This window comes from Vigna unguiculata, chromosome 4 (genome assembly GCF_004118075.2).
Source record: "Vigna unguiculata cultivar IT97K-499-35 chromosome 4, ASM411807v1, whole genome shotgun sequence".
Taxonomy (NCBI): domain Eukaryota; kingdom Viridiplantae; phylum Streptophyta; class Magnoliopsida; order Fabales; family Fabaceae; genus Vigna; species Vigna unguiculata.
The window spans coordinates 8,473,838-8,497,655 of record NC_040282.1 but is presented as its reverse complement, the minus strand read 5'-3'; the positions used below and the strand labels follow the sequence as shown (position 1 = coordinate 8,497,655).

At 32.4% G+C, this 23,818-nt stretch overlaps 1 protein-coding gene across 1 annotated transcript; it reads left to right on the top strand.

The window, feature by feature from the left end:
* Nucleotides 1-19,429: 19,429 nt before the first annotated feature.
* LOC114182549 (probable polygalacturonase) lies at nucleotides 19,430-22,357 on the top strand. The gene is made up of 6 exons (XM_028069438.1): nucleotides 19,430-19,514; nucleotides 19,737-20,069; nucleotides 20,647-20,767; nucleotides 20,869-21,043; nucleotides 21,153-21,223; nucleotides 21,495-22,357. Exons 1-6 carry the CDS (start codon nucleotides 19,482-19,484, stop codon nucleotides 22,181-22,183), a joined length of 1,422 nt encoding a protein of 473 aa, XP_027925239.1. The 5' UTR covers nucleotides 19,430-19,481; the 3' UTR covers nucleotides 22,184-22,357.
* The last annotated feature ends 1,461 nt before the right edge of the window (nucleotides 22,358-23,818 follow it).

Here is a 23,818-nt window from a genome sequence, read left to right as displayed (position 1 = left end):
ACTATTGTACTTGTGATAATAATCTTAAATGTCACTAAAATTAAAGTTTATTGCGACAAAAGTAATTATCACTAATAATTTTATGTAATAGTGACAATAATAAAATATCACAAATATATAAGACAATAGTGATACATTTATTGTCACTAGAGTATTAATAGTGATAATAACTAGATATCACAAATATAAAAGAGAATGAAAATAAATTGGTTGTAACTATTATTAATTATAATAATAATAATAATACTACTAATAATAATAATAGTTATTCTTATTATTATTATTATATTGTAAAACTTTATGTGATAATTATTTTTAATTATTAATAGTTTATCATTTATTATTATTATTAAAAATGATAATATCAATTAAATTAAAACGAGGTATCATTTAAAATAAAATAACATAAAATGTAAACACAAAGTATCCATTAGAGTTAAAATAACAAACTAAAATTTTGAACAATAAATATAAATAATATGTGAAATGAGATCTAATTGCAATTAAACTAAATAGCTACTTAAAAATAATAATAAATATAGTGTCTTGAAGGATTTTGATCTTGTCTTCAAGGATTTTGATCCTGCAAAATAAAACAAAGTAAATCATTAATATCAATAAAAGAATTAATTAATAATACTTTAGAAATATATAAAGATAAAATTATAGACACATTAATTAAAAAATTTAAATATTAATAATACAACTTACTTCATTTTGAGGAAACATTTGATCCACTAAATGATAGGTTTCCTAGTAAATTAGCCATTTGACGTTTCATCTCTATTTCAATATTTTGCTTCATTTGATCACGTTGAGTTCTCAAAGCAAGTTCTTGATCTTCAATTAATTGTCGTTGAGATTGCACTTTATTATGAAGTTGAGTGTTGGTTTCCTCTTGATTTTGAATGATGCTATTCAAATTTTGAACTTCTAACTCTAGATCACTTGCTCTTTTTTGTGCATTCTCCACTTCATTTTGTACAATTTGTCTCTCTACATTTTTCTTTGTGATTGATATAGTTCCCATACCTTGTGAATGATTTGGTGTTGTTCCTAGTACAAATGAAAAATTCTTAACCAATGGTACATGTGCTTTCAAAATTTCTTCTTTGTAGACCTCACCCACATTTTTTAAATTATCCTATACAATATAAAGACAAAATAATTAACATTTAAAATATTTAGTAATAGTAAAATAAAAGCGTTTTGAATTTGATTAGATCAAATAAAGAAACATATTTGCACAAATTAGTAATAGTAAAATGTAACTTGTATATATTAAAATAGAAGTTAGAGTATTTTCTTTACTTACCATAATTTCTTCTCCATTGGGAATACACCAATTTCTATTAGATTTCATACATGTAGCCTTCCATACTTCCACTGCACTGAGCCATTCCTCACTTTTTGATTCTTCTTTCTTTTGAAAAAATAAAAAAAAGAAGATAATGTGATGTTAGATTAAATAAAAGAACAAAAACAAACTTGTATATGTGAAACATATAAAACAAATCGTATAAAACCTAGTTAAAATTTGCACAAATTAGTATATATAAAACATAATAGTAGCTTTACCATCTCAAATGCATTTTGGACAATTGATTTTGTGCCAATAACCAATTTAATCTCTTGTTTACTTCGACTAGCTTTATTTTTCAAGCTTCTTTCCTATAAATGTAGAAATAATTTAGTATTATAATATAAAAGTACAAAAAAATTAAAATTCAACTTTAACATATAGATATAAAAAGAGAATAACTTTACCTTAAACTTTGAATCATTCCACTTGTTATTTATTAACCAATTCCAATCTTGAGGATGTACGTCATTTGGTCTATCTTTATTTTGGATGTATGTTTGATACAAGTGGTGATGTTTATTCCTATATTGCTTTTGTAATTGTTTCATTGCATGTTCTTTATCCTCTTCCTTCAACCATAATGCATCCTAAATGTGATAAAAAAATAAAAAGTTTCAAATATATCATTGTCAAAATACATCAAATACATAAATAAAAATTAATTAAATACATTCACAATAATAAAGTTATACTAACTTCCATCTGTTTCCACATTATAGTTAAATTATCCTCAGGTATCTCTTTCCATGTTTTAACTTTTAAAGGAGCTTTGTGACGTATACATACAGTTTCTTCAGCCTTGAAATACTTTGCATGTTTTCCACAAAGCTTGAAGTAGGGAAGAGGAGATTGGATATCAAAAGTTTTGCCCAATACCATTAATTCTTCTCTTTTACTTGGGAGTTTTGCATTAATGGTATGTCCACGTCTCTTTTTAACCTTATCTAACTCAACCTTCTCTAACTCAACCTGGACATGTTTCAAATTCCTGAACCTTATCCAACTCAACCTTCTCTAACTCATAAGCATTGACCCTTTTAGAATTTAACCTTAATGGTCTAGTTATCTACAAAATAAAAATAATCATAAAGAAATGTCATGAAACTAAACAAAAGCATTTAAATATTCTAAGAGTCTCATTACATACCTTTTTCTTATTGTACTTTTCATCTTCTTCACTTGAAGAGTATAACTCTTCTAATTCTTTGGGCTTATACTCTTCATCATTCTCCTCATCTATTCTTCTTCCCTTCTTATTCTTGGTATTTTGAGTTAACTCTCAAAGAAGAAGCTTTGCGTGATATTTCCAAAGCCTCAAATTTTGTTTCATTTTTTGCAATTCTTTGTAGCCTCTCTTCTTTATAGTTAGACATGTTTTGCATCTAAAAAAATGACATATTTACATTACTAAAAGACAATGTTTAGACAGCTACAACTCAAAATAATTACAATTTAAAGTAATAAATTACAAAGTAATGAAAAATAGAAATTAATAACTTGGAAAGAAATTAAAACATGATGGAACTCATACCTTGGAGGAGGAATCTTGATACAATAACTTGCTGAAATTTGTAGAACCCAATTGTGATTACACCATAAAGACAATAAATTAGAAAGAAATAAAAGATATAAATTTATATCACAGAGATGAAACCATACATAACTTCATATTTTACTTTCTACAAATTTATTTTTTATCTATTTCTAGAATTTAAATTTTTGAAAAATATGTGATTTATTTGAAGATGTCGTGATGTTGGATATTTATAGGATCTTTTTTATTCACCAAGAGAAATGAATACGAAAGAAGATATCACTTGCTTGGCCAAGTGGTGAACTAAACATGCTAACCAACGGACAACAAATGGAAAAGTAAGAAACATTATTGAGCACTTAAATTATATTAAAAATATCAAGTACAATGTCTTGTTATACCTCCATAAAGATTCTGGATTATAGTAATGCATTCACTATGAGAGAAAAAGGTATTTTTATATAACTTTATATTTATTACATAGTTAAAATACAATGCAGAAATATGGATGACAATTTTTTATAAGAATTCAGTAACATCATAAGCACAATCACCGTTATGCTTTCGTACGCTTGGAGAGATGATTCAAATGCAAGGTTGTCAGTTTTAATATTACTCCTCTGAAAATTCAAAATTCTTCTCCGTGCAGGACCTAAAAGAATAAAAATTGAGAGAAAAACAAAATGAAAATTTGACAAAAAGCCAAAGAATGAGCCAGAATTGCACAACGATTTTTCGCCGAGGAAGAAGAAGAGACTCATCTACTAGTGGACACTCATTGCAACGTGAATTATACCTTGGGAAATTAATATCTTGAAGGGGTAGAAATTAAGACTTGAAAGATGAAACTCATACCTTAAAGGGGAATTTTAAACTTCGCTAAATTTAATAGAGACCCAAACTATGCTTGCACCAAATTTTACAGCCCCAACTGCGATTGCACCAAATTTTATAACCCCAATTGTGATTGCACCAAATTTTATGAAATAATGGTTCAACCATAGTTTTGTTTCTAAACTGAAGAAGTAAAGATTTACGTGAGAATGAGAGGTAGACGTGAATGTGAAAAATTGGAAAGCGGGGAATTTGAAAATTTTTTGGGTAACTGTCACATATCTAGATGAACACACCTTAAAAATTTAATAAAAATCAATTAACATAATAATTTATAATTATATTTATTAATTTAATTTAATTTAATAAATTAAAAATTGAATATTTTTATGATGAACCTTTTTAAGAGTTCACGTCTGTTCTTATCTATTTATTTATTTATTTTAAAACATTATTTTATTAGTAATAACATAATAATTATAAATTATAAGTTACGATATTAATAACAAACTTTATTATATATTTTTTGGAAAAGAAATCATCATTAATTTTCTTTTTACTGTATAACTGCATTGATAAATCTTCATTAACATTTTTTCTTAAATTAGCAAATTTTTCTTATGATGAATGCTTAAATACAAATTTTGTTATTTTCTAAACATATTAACAAACTTTTTGACATATTTTTCTCAACAAACTAACAATATAAAATATATTAAAGATAGTGATTTTTTGTTTAGAAAAAGATAAAATTTAATACATAATAGAAGTCTATATAAATTTTAGAGTACCCAGAAAAGAGAAAAGAATGACATGATTAGGGATGTCAAAAATATCCGTACCTACGGGTATCCGCGGATAAAACCCGCAATGGGTAGAAAATGAATATTCAAAATGGATACCCGTTACCTGCGGGTATGGGTATTTTTGATACCCGCATGTTAACGGGGCGGGTACGGGTATCATAGTATCCGTACCCATGGATACCCGTACCCGCTAAACTTTAATTCACAAAAATATCTTTATATATATATATATATATATATATATATATATATATATATATATATATATATTAGTAAAAAATATTCTGACGTATCTTTTTCTCAAAAATCAATCAGAGAAAGTGAGTTTGTAGATCAAAGCACTAATTAAAGAATTTTTAATGTGTTGAACATCATTTTATATTTATTTTTATGATTATTTAGATTTGTATGGACTTGAGTTTCTTTGAACTTTATTTAAAATTTATGATAGTGATATATTTTGTTTTATTTTATTTGAATTTACGATTAAATATTTATTTTTAAAATAATTTTGTAAATACCCGCGGGTACCCATGGATACACGCGGATATGAAAAAATAGACGGGTACCTGCATAACGGATACCCGACGGATATGGGTACGGGTACGAGACGGATATTTATCCAGCGGGTAGGGTGTGGGGGAGCTACTACCCGTACCCTACCTGCCCAGTTGACATCCCTAGACATGATAAAGAAAAGAATGACATGATCAAACATGAGAGTGTTAAATTGAAGAGAAAATATCAAAATTTTTTGGAAAGTTATGAAATATGTATTTTTAATTATTTATTTTATGATTTCATGGATTTTGATTATAAGATTTTATTTATTTTTTACCATGTTTTAATAGGAAATTTTTTTAACTTGATAATATTTTTTTTTCATTTGGTAGGTATGGAATTGAATAAAAGTTGGATGCAAATTACTGATCGAACAAAACCTTTATATGAGAAAGAAGTTCTCGACTTTATTGAATTTGCATTTACCGATCTTGAGGAAGGAGAGTTAATATGTTGTCCATGCAAAAAGTGCAACAATAATCTCTTTCGGTCTAAAAGAATCATATATAAGCACTTGATCACAATTGGGATAAAAAGAGATTATGTTATATGGGATCTTCATGGAGAAGTAGCGAAAAAATGTGATGAAGATGAACACAACCAAAAATTTTAATGACGGGATTCAGAGTCTACTACATGACATTGAGAGTGCTATTAATCTTGAAAATGCCAAAGAAGGTAAGGGAACAAGTTATACAACAAATCCGAAGTATAATGCAATGAATGAAAAAACATCCAACTTTTATAAATTATTAGAGGATGTTGAACAAGAATTATATCCTGGTTGCAAAAAGTTCTCCAAGTTATCATTTATTGTTCAATTATTGAATATCAAATGTCTCTTTGGTTTGAGCGCAAAATCAATTGATGCCATACTTACTTTATTGAAAAAAGCATTTCCAGACAGAAATAAAGTTCCCAACTCATATTTTAAGGCTCGAAAAATTATTCGTGAACTTGGGCATGATTACACAAAAATAGATGCTTGTGTGAATGATTGCATTCTTTATCGAGGTGATTATTTGAAATCCACTTCTTGCCCAACTTGTAAATTTTCTCGATATAAAGATCCACAAAAAAAGATACCCCAGAAAGTTGTGCATTATTTTCCTTTAGCTCCAAGGTTACAACAATTGTATATGACATCGAATATGGCTAAAGAAATGAGGTGGAAACAAAGATAGGCCTTTTAATGAAGATGGGAAAATGAGACACTCGGCTGATTCTATTGCTTGGAATAATTTTGACTCACAATATCCATCTTTTGCATCAGATCCACGTAATGTTAGACTTGGTTTAACAAGTGATGGTTTCAATCCATTTGGAAATATGAGTACTTCATATAGCGTGTGGCCAGTTATTCTAATTCCTTATAATTTGCCACCTTGGATGTGCATGAAATATCCTTATTTCATAATGTCAACACTTATTCATGGTCCTAAAGCTCTTGGAAATGATATTGATGTGTATTTACAACCTTTGATTGATGAATTGAAAGAACTTTGGAATAATGGTGTACAAACATACGACGCATCAATGAAAGAAATGTTTCAATTACATGTCTCTATTTTGTGGACTATTAATGATTTTCTCGCGTATGAAAGGATGGAGTACTAAAGGAAAATTTGATTGTCCTTGTTATAACAAGGATACATGGTCATTAAGTTTACCAAATGGAAAAAAAATTGTTATATGGGAAGCCGTCGATTTTTGCCACTTGGTCATTCTTGGAGAAATAATGCAAAAGCTTTTGATGACACTAAAGAAAGTCCTCCACCTCCTACACATTTATCTGGAGACGATATAGTTCAACAATATCAACAATTTGACCAGGTTAGTATTATTACATTTTTCTTAAAATCATTATTTCAAACTACTCTTATTTTGCTATTATATTAAAAAAAATGGTTAGTTAAAAATAAAGACTAAAGTAAAATATATTATTTAAATATTATTATTAGATAATTTTATAAAATGATATATTTTGAATATATAAACTAATATAATATGTAATATATTATAATTTTATCTTATTTTTGGGAATTATTTTTAAATTTAAATAATAGGGATAGATAATATATTGTTTCTTCAACGTGAATCTAAACTAATCTAAGTAAAAGATAAAATAATATTATTTATGAGATAATTTTATTCATTGGCATTTGAATATATAAATTTAACAATATCTAAATTTTATTGTATTATGTTCGGTAACTAACTTTATCCACATTATCAATTTTATCTTATCGTGTTAGAATTATTTTTAAAAATTTAAACATTAGTAATATATAATATATTTCTTTCTGAACGTGAATATAAGTTAATTTAAGTAAAAGATAAAATAATTTAATTTTTTAGTTTATCTTATATACTAACTAAATGGTTATATTTAAATATTATTTATTACTATTATATAATTTTATTAAATGACATATTTTGAATATATAAATTAAAAAATATCTGATTTAAATTGTATTAGCTAAATAAATTAAAACAATAATTATTAATGTTTCTTAGTTAATGGTGTTGTTGTTTTTTCATTAACTAATTTTTATTTTTTATTAGAATTAGTATATTCATATTTTTATTAATGATAAATATATACAAGTGACATTTGGTAAATTTGCCCAGAAAATAAAGCGAGGAAAAATTCAACTACCAAAGAATTGAAAGAAGAAAAGTATTTTTTTGAGTTGCCTTATTTCAAATGTCTAAAATTACGTCATAATTTAGATGTCATGCATATCGAAAAAAATGTTTATGATACATCATAGGAACATTGATGGATCTTGAAAAAAGACAAAAGATAACATAAACTCCTGATTTGATCTTGCTCATATGGGTATACGTTCAAAGCTTCATCCAACAATGATTAAAGAAGGAAAATACGCATTTCCATATGCATGTTATACCATGTCATCTCAAGAAAAACATGCATTTTGTCAATTTTTAGTTGATTTGAAGGTTCCCGATGGTTATTCATCCATCCAATATTTCTTGGTGTATAGACGTTGAAGGGGGAAAATATATGGGATGAAATGTCATGATTGTCATGTATTTCTACATTGCTTTCTCCCTCTTTCAATTCGTGGTGTTCTTCGAAAGGAAGTTTGTGAATCCCTAATTGAACTTAGTCTTTTTTTTAGAGAGCTATGTTCTAAAACATTGAGTCTAGGCATTTTACACCTGTTAGAAAAAACTATAGTTTTAACCTTGTGCAAGCTAGAGAAAATATTTCCTCCTTCCTTTTTTGACATAATGGTTCATTTACCCATTCACTTAGCAAATGAGGCTAAGATTGTTGGCCCAGTGCAATATCGTTGGATGTATCTAGTTGAAAGGTATCTTCGTAGGCTAAAATCATATGTAAGAAATAAGGCTCGTCCAGAAGGATGTATAGTGAGGCCTATATTGCATAGGAATGTGTGCACTTTTGTTCGAGGTATTTGGATGGGGTTGAGACAAGATTAAATAGATGTGGAAGAAATTATGAGGGTGATGTACATCAGTTAAATAAGTCAAAGTTAAAAATGTTTCTACAAATTTGAAAAGCATTGCATGCAAAAAAGTATATTGAGTTAAATGTAGCCGAACAAGAGCAAGCAAGAAATTATGTTCTCCAAAATTGCAATGATGTTTTGCCTTTTATTGGGTAAGTGATTTTCTTATATTGCACATTTATATTATTGTGGTTTTATGTAATTCAATATAATTATGTCTTTTTGTGATCAGACTACATAAACAATAATTGGAGAAAACAAACTCACAAAATTTGGAACAAAGACATCAAAAAGAATTTTTTCAATGGTTCAAAAAATATGTAAGAATCAATTAAACTTGCTTGTTTGTTATTATATAACTCAACCATATTTATCATTCTCATTATTTTTTTTATCAGGTTGCACATTTGAAAAGAGAAGGCAACATAAAAAATGAGTCAGTATTTCACTTGGCTTGTGGACCAGATTCGCGTGTTTTTCGATATACAAGTTATTTGGTAAATGGTTGGAGGTTTAATGTAAAGGATCGAGATATGTACTTGAAATCACAAAATAGTGGAGTTTTAGTTAAAGATGACGAGAATGCAGGTAACCTGGATTATTTTAGCATCTTAACAGATATTATTGAATTAATTTACTCTGGTGGAAATAATGTCATTTTATTTAAATGTGATTGGTGGGATATGTATTCTATAGGGAGAGGATACAAAGAAGATAAGTATGGATTTATTCTTATTAATAGGAAGCACAAGTTGAAGACGAATGAGCCATATGTCTTAGCGAGCCAAGTTCAACAAGTGTATTATGTTAAAGATACCAAATACCCGAATTGGCTTATAGTAAGGAAAACAAATCCTCAAGATGGGTATGATATGCCAAAAGAAGCTATAAATGAAGAATGCCAAGAAAATGAAGAGATTGGCTCAATCTCATTTATATCCAATGAGTTTGATAAAGAACACGAGTTTTCTTTAGATAGAAAAAACCTAACCCAATCCACACGCCATGCGCCACACTAGATCTCCTGGTGAAAGATCGGGGTTTGACTTTAGTATTATAGCGGCGCTAGGCCCTTAGTTTGGATGCCTCCTCCCGAATGCGCACTTGATCTCGGAGCTCTTGAACCAGGTCTAGGCTTGTTAGCATACTTTCTTCATTAAACGCGTGTTGAACAGATGCGCCGTAAAGAGGGCTCTCCAATCTCGACCGGGATCATTGCGTCTACTCCATATGCTAAGCAGTAGGGTGTCTCTTGTGTTGTTGACTGCGGGGTGCAGCGATATGCCCATAAGACTTCTAATAACTCGTCAGCCCACCTTCCTTTGGCATCTCCCAACCTCTTCTTAAGTTCTCGCAGTATGACCTTGTTTGCTGCTTCGGCTTGCCCATTTGTTTGTGGGTGTTCGACCGAGCTGGTTATATGTTGTATGGAGTCCCTATAGAACTCGGCTAGCCCCTTGTCGATGAACTGTCTACCATTATTTGTTATGATGATGCTTGGATGCACCAAACCTGCACACTATATTCTTCTAGACAACTTCTGCACTTGCTGGGCCATCAGGCCAGTGGTCTGCCTCAATCCACTTAGTGAAGTAGTCTATAGCTACCAACAAGAACTTTACCTGACCTTTCCCTGGGCTGAAGGGCCCTAGATATCCATGCCCCACTTGGCGAAAGGCCAAGGGGAGGTAATACCGTGCAACTCCTCTGACTTGAGATGTATCATGTTACCATGCTTGTTGGCACTGGGCGCACTTCCTTACGTACTTCTCGCAGTCTTCTTTGACAGTCGGCCAATAGTATCCTGCTGCCATGGTAGGCCTGAATGTAAGCCACAAATTCCCGTGTGTAACTCTTCCATAATATACTGGGCTTGCGTTTGTGACGCATTTTAACAGAGGGTTGGAGAAGCCTCGTTTGTACAATTCTTCACCAACCAAAGTGAATCGAGAAGCTTTCCTACGCATGATAGGGTCATCAATTCCGTTTTGTCACCGTGTTGAATGAACTGTATAATAGGAGCCATCCACTCCTTTCCTCTGTGCGACTGTCTCAGTAGTTGCATTCTGCCAAGTTACAGTAGGACGGTCGAGTGTGGCATGGATCACTGTATGATGTTGTCCCTTTACTTTGGTAGTTGCCAACTTCGAGAGCAAGTCGGCTCTGGAATTTTGGGCTATCAACATGCTTTACGCTTGCTGTTCTGAATCTGTTCAACATGCCCTGCACAACGTGATAATATCGTAATAGGAGGGGGTCCTTTACCTGGAAAGTGTCGTCCAAGTGTCCTACGATCAGTTGAGAATCAGTTCGGCATGTCACCGTATTCTCCCATGTCTGCTGCGAGGGTCAACCCTGCTATTAATGCCTCATATTCTGCCTGATTGTTAGAGGGTTTAAAGCCAAAGCGCAAGGCTTGCTCGAGTAGTCATTCGGTCCTTGCAAAACAATCCCAGCACCCCCGCCTTTCGCGTTGGAGGAGCCATCCACCGACAGGATCCAACCTTCCTCGCGTACGTCAGGATCTCCTGTTAATTCGTTGACAAAATCTGCCAGGCATTGTCCCTTGATCGGCCCTCGAGCTTCACATCGAAGATGATACTCAGATAGTTCTACGGACCACCCAACCATTCGGCCGCGAGGTCGGGTCGCCTCAATACTTTGTGTAATTGGTAGTCAGACTTGACTATTACCTCGTTCCCTGAAAGTATGCGGTCATCGTCTGGTTGTTATCACAAGTGCTAGGATTACCTTTTCCACTGTCTGGTACCGCAATTCTGCATCATGTAGGGCTTTGCTGATAAAGTATACTCGTTGGTCCCCCGCCTGATCTTGTACAATGGCCTGCCTAACCATTGGTAGAGATGGCTAGATATACTAACAGGGGTTTCCCCTTGCTAGGCTTCTGTAGTACTGGGGGAGAAGACAAATACTCCTTCAACTTGGAAAGATTGCTCGCAAGCCTCATCCCATACGAATTTTGTGCTTTTTTCATGAGCCTAACATCGGCTGGATTCTTTCTGCTAACTTAGGCATAAAACGTGATAACGCAGTTAGCCTCCCTACCAATCTCTGTATCTCCTTGATGTTGGATGGACTCCTCATGTTAACAACTGCTTGACACTTGTCGGGGTTGGCCTCTATTCCCCTGTGGGTTAACATGAAACCCAGGAACTTTCCGCCTGCAACCCCGAAAACACACTTTTCTGGATTCAGTCTCATGTCATACTTCCGTACTGCCAAGACCTCGTCCAAATCTTTGACGTGTTGCTCGAGTGAATCTGACATGACTACCATGTCGTCGACGTAGACCTCCATACACTTTCCGATGAGATGACGAAACACCTTGTCCATCAGCCGCTGGTATGTGGCCCAGCATTTTTTAGTCCAAAAGGCATGACTTCATAGTAAAAGTTAGCTTCTTCCGTGATGAACGTTTTTTCTTTTATCAGGAGGATACATTGGGATCTGATTGTACCCAGAGTATGCATCCAAAAAACTAAGCACCTTGTCCAGCTGCACCGTCTACCAATCTGTCGATGCTTGGGAGAGGGTATGTGTCTTTAGGGCACGCCTTTGTTAGGTTGGTGTAGTCTGTACACATCCGCCATTTGCCATTTGCCTTTTTTACCAACATACGTTGGCTAGCCAGGTCGTGTAGGTGGCCTCCTTGATGAAGCCTGCCGAAATTAACTTCTGTACTTGCTTTGGCTGCCTCCCTTTTTTCTCCCCCATCTTTCTTCTCTTCTGTGCACGGGCCGAGCTTCCCGAAAAATAGACAGTTTGTGACTGGCTACTCTTGGGTCAATGCCTGGCATGTCGGCTCGCGCTCCAGGCGAACAAATCAACGTTCCTCTGTAATACTTCCTGCATCTCGGGGGTCTTTACAAGTGTCCTGCTGACATGGGTGTATCGATGCTCATCAAATGGAATTCTTCTGTGCTTTCGATTGGTTCCACCCTCTCCTCGCTGCTGACCCGAGGATCCAGGTCTACTTCCGCTTCCCCTGGGACCTTCTCAACATTATTCACTATTCGTCTGGGAGGAGACTTGGGTCTTTCTCTCAAACTTCCGCATAGCATCTGCGAGCAGTCGGTTGGTCTACATGCACCGTGATTATGTCCCTGAGGCTGACGAAAACTTCATGGCCAAGTGATATGTGGAGACTACTGCACCAAGCGTATTCAACGAGGGTCTCCCTAGCAAAATATTATAAGAGGTGTGAGCATCAACAATAAGGTATCGAATTTTTACCGTTCATGTTACCATTCTCTGTCCCGAACTTGGTGAACAAGTCAACGTAGCCTTTCGTATTCACTCGCTCCCCTGAAAAGCCCACGATCGGCTCTGAGTATTGTTGGATCTTCTTCTGGAATTTTCAGCTTTCTGAGAGTGCCCCAGTATAGGATGTCCACCGAACTACCCGGGTCCACCAGGGTTTTCCTGACCGCGAAGTCCTCGATCTCTACTGATATCACCATTGGGTCGTCATGCTGGGGGTCGATCGCTTGGAAATCGTCGTCTCGGAACGTGATGGGTGGCATGTGCCGCCTGGGACATACTGTCACATTGACGCTCTGGATTGCTCGCACATACTTCTTTCTTGCAGACGTAGTGGCCCACCTCCTGCGAAAGCCTCCTGAAATGTAATTGATTACTCCTCTCAGGTTTCTCTCGTATCCCGCTCATCATCTTTTTTGGGTTCGGCCCTTCTTCGGGTGCCTTCTCCTTCCCTTCTCGGTATCCTGATGTCCTTCGTGGTTGCTCCTCGTAGCGTTTTTCTCGTTCTCCCCTTGAAGAGAATCCCCCGCCTTCCTTTTACGAATCTTCTTAGGTGTCCCGCCTGTATCAAGTTCCTCGATTTTGTCTTTCAAGGTAAAACATTCTTCTGTTGTGTGCCCATAATTTCGGTGATACCGACAATGCTTGGTGGTATCGGCGTTTGGGGGAGTCGGGGCCCTTCGAGGGGCTGTTATTAGATCGGTGTTCAGTGCTTCTTCCAGAATTCTGCTGTGTTGGACACGAGGGGTGTGTACCTGTTGTATTTCGGCTGCCTAGAGTCTTTGAACCTGTGGCCGGATCGGGGTGCAATTTCCCTATCATGGTGCCTCTTTCCTGTGCGTCTGATCGAGTTGTATTGCGGAATTCTTTCAGTTCCTCCATCTGCATGAATTTGGTGGCCCTGGTCGAAGCTCATCTAGATTGTTCACGGGCTTCTTGCATAGACTGTCAACGAAAGGGCCAGGCTTTAGTGCTGTGATGAGGTGGTGCATGGCGACCTCAGGATTCAAATTAGAGATATTCAAGGATATCTTCCCAAATCGTTCCATAAACTCCCGCAAGACTCTCCTTTTTCCTGTCGTATATTTACCAATGCTAGAGAAGTAAGGTGGTGTGGCTTACTAGTGGCAAACTGTATGCCAAACGGGTGGCAACGTATCGAAACAGTCGATAGAGTTGGGTGGTAATCGTGTGAACCAATTGAGTGCAGGCCCTTTTAGGGATGTTGGGAAAACACGACAGAGGATTGCGTCGTCCGAAGTATACAATCCTGCCTGGGTGGTGAAGACGTCCACGTGCTCCTCCGGATCAGTAGTGCCATCGTACTGGCTCATAGTCAACCCCTTCCAGCGTGCGAGGAAGTTCCACTTCCATGATCCCGTCCACGAAGGGTGGCGTCTGGCTGCTCTGGGCCTTGCTTCTGTTTGGTTGGTGGTGGTTTGTGCTCGGGACTCGTCTCGTCCAGTCGTCCTCCTCCCTCTTCATTGCTACGGGATTCCTCCCTGTTGGGGGGATTCTGCTCAATTTGCGCTCGCATCCGCTGGTTCTCCTCTCTTAGGGCATTTAATCTTCCTCGTTCTTGCGCCTTAATTCTTCCAACTGGCGGTTCATCTCTCGTTGCATCTCCGCTGCTACTGAATTTGATCGACTGCTGCTCTTGTCGACACCATCCTGCTTGAGAATTGTCTGGCCCCACGGTGCGCCAATTGTACCTGATCGATACTATTTAGCGGAACCAGACGATCTCAAGAACCCTCTGTGTCGAACCTCCTCCTGTTCCTCCTTGGACTCCTCCTGATCTCCCTGTTGTATGAACTCCGGGGTGGGGTACCTGCAGGCACTCCGACGCTCAAGTCAGAGAGTGATTGATATGAGGTGTATGTAGGTTAAAGTGAGAAAAGTGTACCTTTACCTGTTCACTAGGCCTTAATTTATACTAATTTCTTAATGGACCTGTTATTAATATTTGCGGGCCGTTTGTATTCGAGGATCGATTCTTTCCTTTCCGACTGAGGTTGCACGCATCGGTTCTTTCCTTATTGGCTGAGATTGTTCTGTTGCCACTTTGTCAAAGATCAACTCTTTCCTTTTTGGTTTGGGATTTGTCGTTTGTACTTCTCAATATCAACTCCTTTCCTTTTTGGCTAAGATTCGTTCGTCTGTACTCATCCAAATATCAACTCTTTCCTTTTTGGCTGAGATTGCGCGTTGCTCCTCTGCACCTCTGTGCCATAATCCCATTTTCCATCTATCACACCATTGGGCCGGGATATACTTGACCATCACACTTATTGGGCCCTCTGTGTTGTGCTGGAGAAAAGTTGAAAAGCAAGGCGAGAGTGTCCCACACTTGGGCCAGGATGATCCCGACCATTTGTACCTCATTGGGCCGGGATGTACCTGGCCATACACCAATAATGTCAATTTAAGGAAGGACAATATTACTTCATTTTTACAAAACTTGGGACTAAATTGAAACTAAAAACAAATATAGGGACCAAATTGAATCACTTTGACACATGGCACAACTATGAAGTGACATGTGTAAAAAATTTTAAAAATTTTAAAATTTTAAAAATTTTAAAAAAATTCTAAAAAATTCAAAAAAAAAATCAAAAAATTAAAAAAAAAAATAGAAATTGACATATGGCGTTGACTTTAACACTGTCTGTTCAAACTAACGGTAAGGACCAAATTGAGATAACAAAAAACTTGAGGACCAAACTGAAATTTCTTGACAAATAGAGGGACCAAAAAAGTAATTTAACCTATTAAAAACTTATATTCTTTATTCTATTTTTTTTTTTGTTTCATTAGAAAAACTTTTTTGTTTTGCTAAAAGAATTTGTGTGATATCTCAACCTATCAACTAGGATGATATTTGAAAAATTTTCTAGATCTCAAAGGTTTTTTTCATATTAGCATACCCTTAACTATACATTTATTTTTCTTGGTGTCGATTTCATTTAACGGTCTATCATATTGTTTGCACTTATTCATTTTTTAAATATTTTTATTTGTTATTTATTTTTATCATGTAGGATATTATTTTGATATTTTTTATATAATTATTTTAATCACTATAATTGTATAAATAATTTTATTTACTATAATATAATAATATAATATAATTATCATTAATATTTTCGATTACCATCCAACATATATTAAAATTCAAAAGGTGACAGATCTATGTTAAATTTCAATTATTATTAGTTTAATCTTTGTTCTTTGTGTGATTTTGATAAAGTGATATATTATAATTTTTATTAGCATAGATTTTGTTAGAATTTAAAAAATTGAAGTAAACATATATTTAAAATATTTTTTTAAAATATTTATTTTCCTTTATATTTTTCTAAAAATACTTTTAAATTTTATCAACTAGGTAACATTAACGTTTGCAAATTTAATAAATATTTTGATTCTCGAATTTTATTTGGTATTTTAATTTCAAATGTATACAATCATTATTTCTTTTTAAATATTTGATATTGAAGAAACATGAATACCTTCCTTTTAAGGTTGAATATTTGATAATATTATGTTTTCATTAGAGTCATTTTTTATTATTTTATAAAAATTAATTAATTTATATTAAGTCATAAGAAAACGAGTACAAATACGAGTAATAATCGTCACCCGGTAAGGATGAGGATGGAACAAAATTTGATACCTGTTATCTTTGAATATGGGGATGAAAATAATTTTTTTCTCTCAAGATATGTATGGGATAGTGAAACACATCATTATCTTGTCCTATTGTCATCCCTAATTAACCATTAAGTAATTTGTTTCAAATATCAAATATTAATTGGAAATGGTTTTTTGCAATTATAACTTCCTTTATTATCTATACATTAGATGGCCAATTCTTGGTTTAAATAAATTTTCATTCTTTATTAAATTTTTTCTGTATTACTTTAATATGTTTTAAAGTTTACATTTAATAAATATTTCTTTTCAGTTTTTTTTTCAAAGTAAGCTATCCCTCTTAAAAATAACCTACTTTTATTATTCTATTAATATTAAAATTATTCGGTCAATGTAAACTGTATTCATTAATTTGTTATTCCTTATTTTTTTTGTATATTATTATTTTTTATCTCAAATTTGACTGTTTATATTTAAAAATATTTATTTTCACTTTTTTTTAATGTGCGTTTTTCTTCTTGGATTTAAGTTATTTATAGGGCATTCATGTTACAAAGTTTTGATGATTTGAATTGGCTACATTAGGTAACAATCATTGTCAACTTATTCTTATTAACTTTTCTCCTCTCCAGAGATTCATGCACAAACACTAGGATTGAAGACTGCTACATTGATTCTGGTGATGAATTGCATTTTGGCAAAAAGTGGCTGGGATAAGTATGGAATTAAATTTGGAAAGCCAACCCAACACTTAGTCATTAGAAGAGTCATTTGTGTATCCTAGACAGTGCCATGGATGCATTAGGCAATGAAATGTTTGCTGGATTTCTGAAGAACATATTTGTCAAAGGATTGAATACATGAAATATGTATTTTGGATAACTTGTTCTTATGTATAACGCTCTCAACCTAACAATCTTTATAATTGATATCAAAATTTTAAATTTTTTATGTTTGAAATTATGTCAGATTTACATTTATAATAAAAGTTTGAGTTGTGTTATGGTTTTATAGTTAGGTATATCATTCATTTTGTATTTTATGTTTTTCCTTTTTAATAATTGGGTTTTAATATATTTTAATAGAGTTAATTTAGTCTTTTTCATTAAATTAGTATTAATAGCATTTGAAATGTGTCACATAAAAAATTGGAAAGTACTCACATATCAACAGTTTGAAATTATCATATGTCAAATCATAGAGATCCTAAAGTAGAAGATGGCACTACAAATGATTAGGGGCGGATGATAGAAGGTGCAGGCAGGGGCCATGGCCCCCTCCCTCAAATATTTTGATTTTTTAATTTTTTACATTTTTTACATTTTAAAATCTTTTTAAATCATATAAACTTTTTTTAATTGTATATATCTTTTTAAATTGAATAATATTATATTAAAAAGTAATGAAAATTAAATTATGTATTTTTTTATTTATTTTATATAGTATAATAATAAATAATAAAACATAAAATCAAGTATATAAAGAAACAAAATTATTAAGATATTTTTTATTTTCTCTTCCATTAGTTTTTGAGTTTCTCATATATTGTATTCATCTCTTATGCTTTTTTTTTTTGTTACTAAAAAAAGGTTAGACAATAACTCAACATTTTTGTCCTAATTTTTTCACATCTTCTCTTCAATTCTTAAATAAATAAAAAATGTAACTTTCTTTTATCTTATTTGATAGTGAAATATTTGTTTAACATTTAACACTATTTTTTATCTCATGACATTTTTGTATATTCATTTTTTATTAATATAGAAGAAGAAGCAATGTACTATGTGATTTTTTAATTGTAACTTAATTATCATAGTTTTTTTAGTAATTATGTCTCTCAACTTTTGATTAGATTATGATAAATTATTTTTTAATCTTAAACTTCTTTTTTAGAGAGGTATATTGATGAAAAACAAAAGAATAAATTTATTTTTTAAAATTGATAAATAAACTGTCAGTGAAAATGAAAACATGACAATATGATTGCTCATCGCATAACAATGAAATGAAAGTTTGTGAAGACTTTTTGAATCAAATGCATGTTAATAAATGGAAGATAAATATTTTGCAGATAATATGGTTATTTACATCGAAAAATGAAAATTTTAATTATAATTCAATTACATAAGCTCAAGAATACGAAAAAAGATAAACATTTCTTTTGATATATGTAATTTCTTTGATAGTTATAGATATACTAGATTATGTCTTCGTTTTTATTGAATTAGTCACACTAATTAATATTAAATATATGTTTTAAATATATTATTTTAGCTTCCCCAAAAATTTTGGTGAAGATCTGCCGTTGCAGATGACAACTTTCAAATGAACTTAACATAAATCTCAAGAAAATAAACTAAATTAAGTCTTTTTAAGAAAATAAAAAACTACATTGTTTCATTGAAAAAAATAAGAGTTCAACTAAGTGAAAAAAAATGAAATATATATACATAAATAAATATATATTAAAAAAATTAAAAACCTAAATATTAGAATCAAACTACTAGGTAAACCTAAAAGAACGTCATCATCTCGATCTGGTAGATAAACTTTATTTTCTATATCTGTTTTTTTTTCTTTTCTTAAATTTAAGTTATTCATAACACTCTATTTAATGTTAACACTCAGTCAATACGTCAATTAATTTGTTAATTATTGATAATTACAACTGCCATCATTTATTCCCCATTAAAGTAAACTCTCTATAAATTGGTTCAACAAGAAAAGAAAGAAAAATACAAAATAGTTAATATGATCAATAATAAAAATTTTCAAACATTAAAACATTATTATTCCATCAATGCGTTTAGTTTATATATATATATATATATATATATATATATATATATATATATATATATATATATATATATATATATCCTATGCTTGTATTTTTGGTTCAAGAAAAATCCTCCAAAACTAAAATTTCACTCTACTATTCTCGTATCATGAAGCAGTGGCTGAACCGCGGAAATAATCATGTAATTTTTTTCTCTTATTTTCTTACGGTAATAGCACATAAATCGTCATTAATAATCATCAAATATAGTTTTTCCGATGCATTGATACACTTCCATTTGGATTTTGATAACTTTCATAGCAAACTTTTGGTTAGTTTCTTCATATATTTTTCAGATACATTGTTCATAAATACAGATGCTTTATGTTAAATTGATATGATGAGTTTGGTGTTGTATGTGCAGGTCCTTGGTGTGATCTCTTTAATTGTGATACTGGGATCAGTGAATGTGAAGGTAGCAGAAAGTAGGGTTCAGAGTGAATTGGCGAAAACCGAATATTCTGCCATCAATTGCAGAAAGCACAGTGGAAGTTTGAAAGATTTTGGAGGAGTCGGTGATGGGAAAACATCAAACACAAAGGCTTTTAACTCTGCAATAAGCAAACTGAGCCAATATGGTTCTGATGGAGGTTCAACCCTTATTGTGCCACCAGGGAAATGGCTAACAGGTCCCTTTAATCTCACAAGCCATTTCACTCTTTTTCTCATGAAGGATGCTGTTATTCTTGCTTCTCAGGTATATCTAATCTAACCTATAACCTCTACTTTTCTCCCTTTTCTTGTAATCAATTTTTTAGACTTACACAACATAGCAAAAATCAAATATAATCCTTTATTATGACTACATTATTCATTTTAGACAATGAAAGTTTCTCTTTTTACTCAATCTTTTGATTACACAATATTTGTGCTTCTTATTTTAAGATGTCAATATCTTTCAATTTACCACCTCTTATCTGTTTCATAATTAAATTAAATTTTAATAGTTAAAAGAAATTATTTCTTTCAATACCATTCTCTTAAAGCCATCTAATTTAAATTAATTTGATCTTAAAACATATTTATATATTTCGAATTTATTATACGCAAAAATAATTGTCTTATTTTATGCATTCACTATTACATAGATTTGAATAGTTGTATATAAGTATAATTATTTTCTATTTTATAATTATTCTGAATATTTTTTTTATTTCTTTATTCTCAACTTCACTTTCAAGGATAATCCATTTAAACAAACAACACATCTACATTTTGCCTTTTCCAAAGTACTATAATAGCAAAATGATCACTTACATTCATCACATTAACAGAATGAATTAGAATGGCCTCATCTTCCTGTGTTACCTTCATATGGAAGTGGAAGAGATGCTTCTGGTGCAAGGTTTAGCAGTCTAATTTTTGGGACTAATCTCACTGATGTTGTAATTACTGGTAATCATTTACATAAACAATATTCCATTATTCAAAATTGTTAGTTCTTTTCAAATTGGTTAAGTCATTCTGAATTGGATTTCTTTAAACTTGATGATTAGGTCAGAATGGTACAATTGATGGACAAGGATCTTATTGGTGGGACAAGTTCCACAAGAAGCAGTTGAGTCTCAATAGGCCCTTCATGATTGAGATCATGTACTCTGATCAAATCCAAATATCAGATCTCACTTTGATTAATTCCCCTAATTGGTTTGTTCATCCAGTTTACAGCAGGTTTGATAAGATTCTCTTTTTTTCTTACCAAATTTCTTAAAACTGCTTACTCTTTTTCTTGATCTATAGTGTGCTTCATTAATATTCTCATCAATCTTTACATTTTCAGTAACATAATTGTAAAAGGGCTTACAATTCTTGCCCCAGTGGATTCTCCTAACACTGATGGAATAAACCCAGGTAAAATTCCATGTTTTCTGTTCTCTACTACGTAGCAGATATACCAACATGGTTACTTTGACACATGTAATCAGACATTTCACGATACATGTCATACAAATGTCATCCGACACAAGAATACACCATGTGTCCGAGCTTCATATGTTCTATACTTATGTTCACTTATGTAGTCAAAATAAGGGCATTCTTGTCACAAAGTTTTGATTACTTGAATTGGTTACAATAGGTAACAACCATTGTCAATTATTCTTAACTTTTCTCTTCTCCACAGATTCATGTACAAACACTAGGATCGAAGACTGCTACATTGTTTCTGGTGATGATTGCATTGCAGCAAAAAGTGGTTGGGATGAGTATGGAATTAAATTTGGAAAGCCAACCAAACACTTAGTGATTAGAAGGGTGACTTGCATATCCCCAGACAGTGCCATGGTTGCATTAGGAAGTGAAATGTCTGGTGGAATTGAAGACGTCAGAGTCGAAGATCTCACTGCCATCAACACTGAATCAGCTGTTAGAATCAAAACAGCAGTTGGTAGAGGTGGATTTGTGAAGAACATATTTGTCAGAGGATTGAATCTGAATACCATGAAATATGTATTTTGGATGATAGGTTCTTATGGACAACACCCTGACCCTAACTATGATCCCAAAGCACTTCCTATTATTACCGGAATAAATTTCAAAGATGTTGTTGCAAAGAATGTTACATATTCTGCAAAACTTGAAGGAATCTCCAAAGACCCTTTCACTGGAATTTGCATTTCTAATGTGAGTATCGAAGTGAGTGCACAGAAGAAGAAGAAGCTTCAATGGAATTGCACTGATGTTGCTGGAGTTACTAATAATGTCACTCCTCCACCTTGTGCATTGCTGCCACATAAAGAGAAAACTGATTGTGCTTTTCCAAATGACAAACTACCCATTGAAGGTGTTCAATTCAAGACATGTTCCTTATAAAATAGTCTTGAGAAATGTATTTGAATGTATCACATACATACAGTAGAAATAATAGAAAATACTGTGTTAGAAAAGAAAAAGTCGAGTTTGTTATAAAATAATGCTAACAATAGAGAGAATAAGTAAAGGAAGAATAGAGAATGAGAGAATAAGTAGCAACTTTTACGTGTCTTATTACTAATAGGAAGAGTCTTATTTATAAATACAACATGGTAACTCAAATGATACAAATAAAATAGTTAATACAAGTATTTACATAAAGAGTAATGAATTATACGACTATCAATCATATGAGTAACTGTATCAAATCAATGGACGACCAGTAATTCATAACACTCCCCCTTGGGTGTCCATTGATAAAAGAATGTGTCTCGTTAAAAATTTTCTAGAAAAACCCTTTGGGATAAAAACCTAGTGGAGAAAAAAGAGTACAACATTCTGTATTCTTTAATACAATATTGTTCATCATATATTCTATTTCTCCCCTCATGTAAACTTACATCATTAAGATGATGGTGTCTGAACTTGTGAATCATTTGTTCAAAAGTTCTTCTTGGCAAAGACTTTATAAATAGATCTGCCAGATTTTCACATGAATGAATCTTTTGGATATTTATATCATTCTTTAAATTGAACAATATATTGTTGTCTTCATATATGGTTGTTGATTCCATCTATGTCGAGGATAGCCATAAGTTTCTTGCACATGTTGAATTATAGACCTTAACCAAGCATATTCACAACTTTTCTCATAATTCTGTATGATTAGATGATGTTGTTGTTATGTATAATTGTGACATTGTGAGGATATGTAAAATAACATACATATGCATAATCCATTAGGTCTGATTTTAAATCAATTGGATAAAATAAGCTCATATTCGTAGTATCCTTAAGGTAATGAAGTATTTGTTTTACTCCAAACCATTTTCTTCTTGTAGTTGAAGAACTATATCTTGCATAAAAAATTTATAGCAAATGCAATATCAGGTCGAGTATAATTAGCAAGACACATTAGTGTTTCTATGATACTAAGATATGGTACTTCTGGATCAAGAAGATCTTCATTTTCTTGAGGTTTAAGAAAAGTCTTTACAACATCTAACGAACTCACATCTGTTGGAGTGCATAATGGACGTGACTTGTCCATTTAGAACATTATAAGCACCTTAATCATATAAGCCTCTTGATGTATAAAAAACACCTTTATTTAAATACTCAATTTGTAATTTCAAACAAGACTTTGTCCTTCAAAGATCCTTCATCTCAAATTATTTCTTTGAGCAATCAATTTTCTTGTGAGCTCATTAGGAGTTCCAACGATGTTTATGTCATCTACATAAACAATCATTATGGCAAATTCATTTTCTAATATTTTCATATAAATACAAGGACAAAAATGATCATTTATATATCTTCTTTTAACAAGTACTCAATAAGACAATTATACCACACCCGTTCTGATTGCTTTAATCAATAAAAGGTCTTGTTCAATCTGTAGAATTTCCCTTGTTAGGAAAATTAAATCCTTCAGGAATTTTCATATAAATATGATTCTCAAGAGAACCGTACAAATAGGCTGTAACATCATCCATTAGATATAAATGCAGACCTTGTTGTGCAATGTTATTGCAT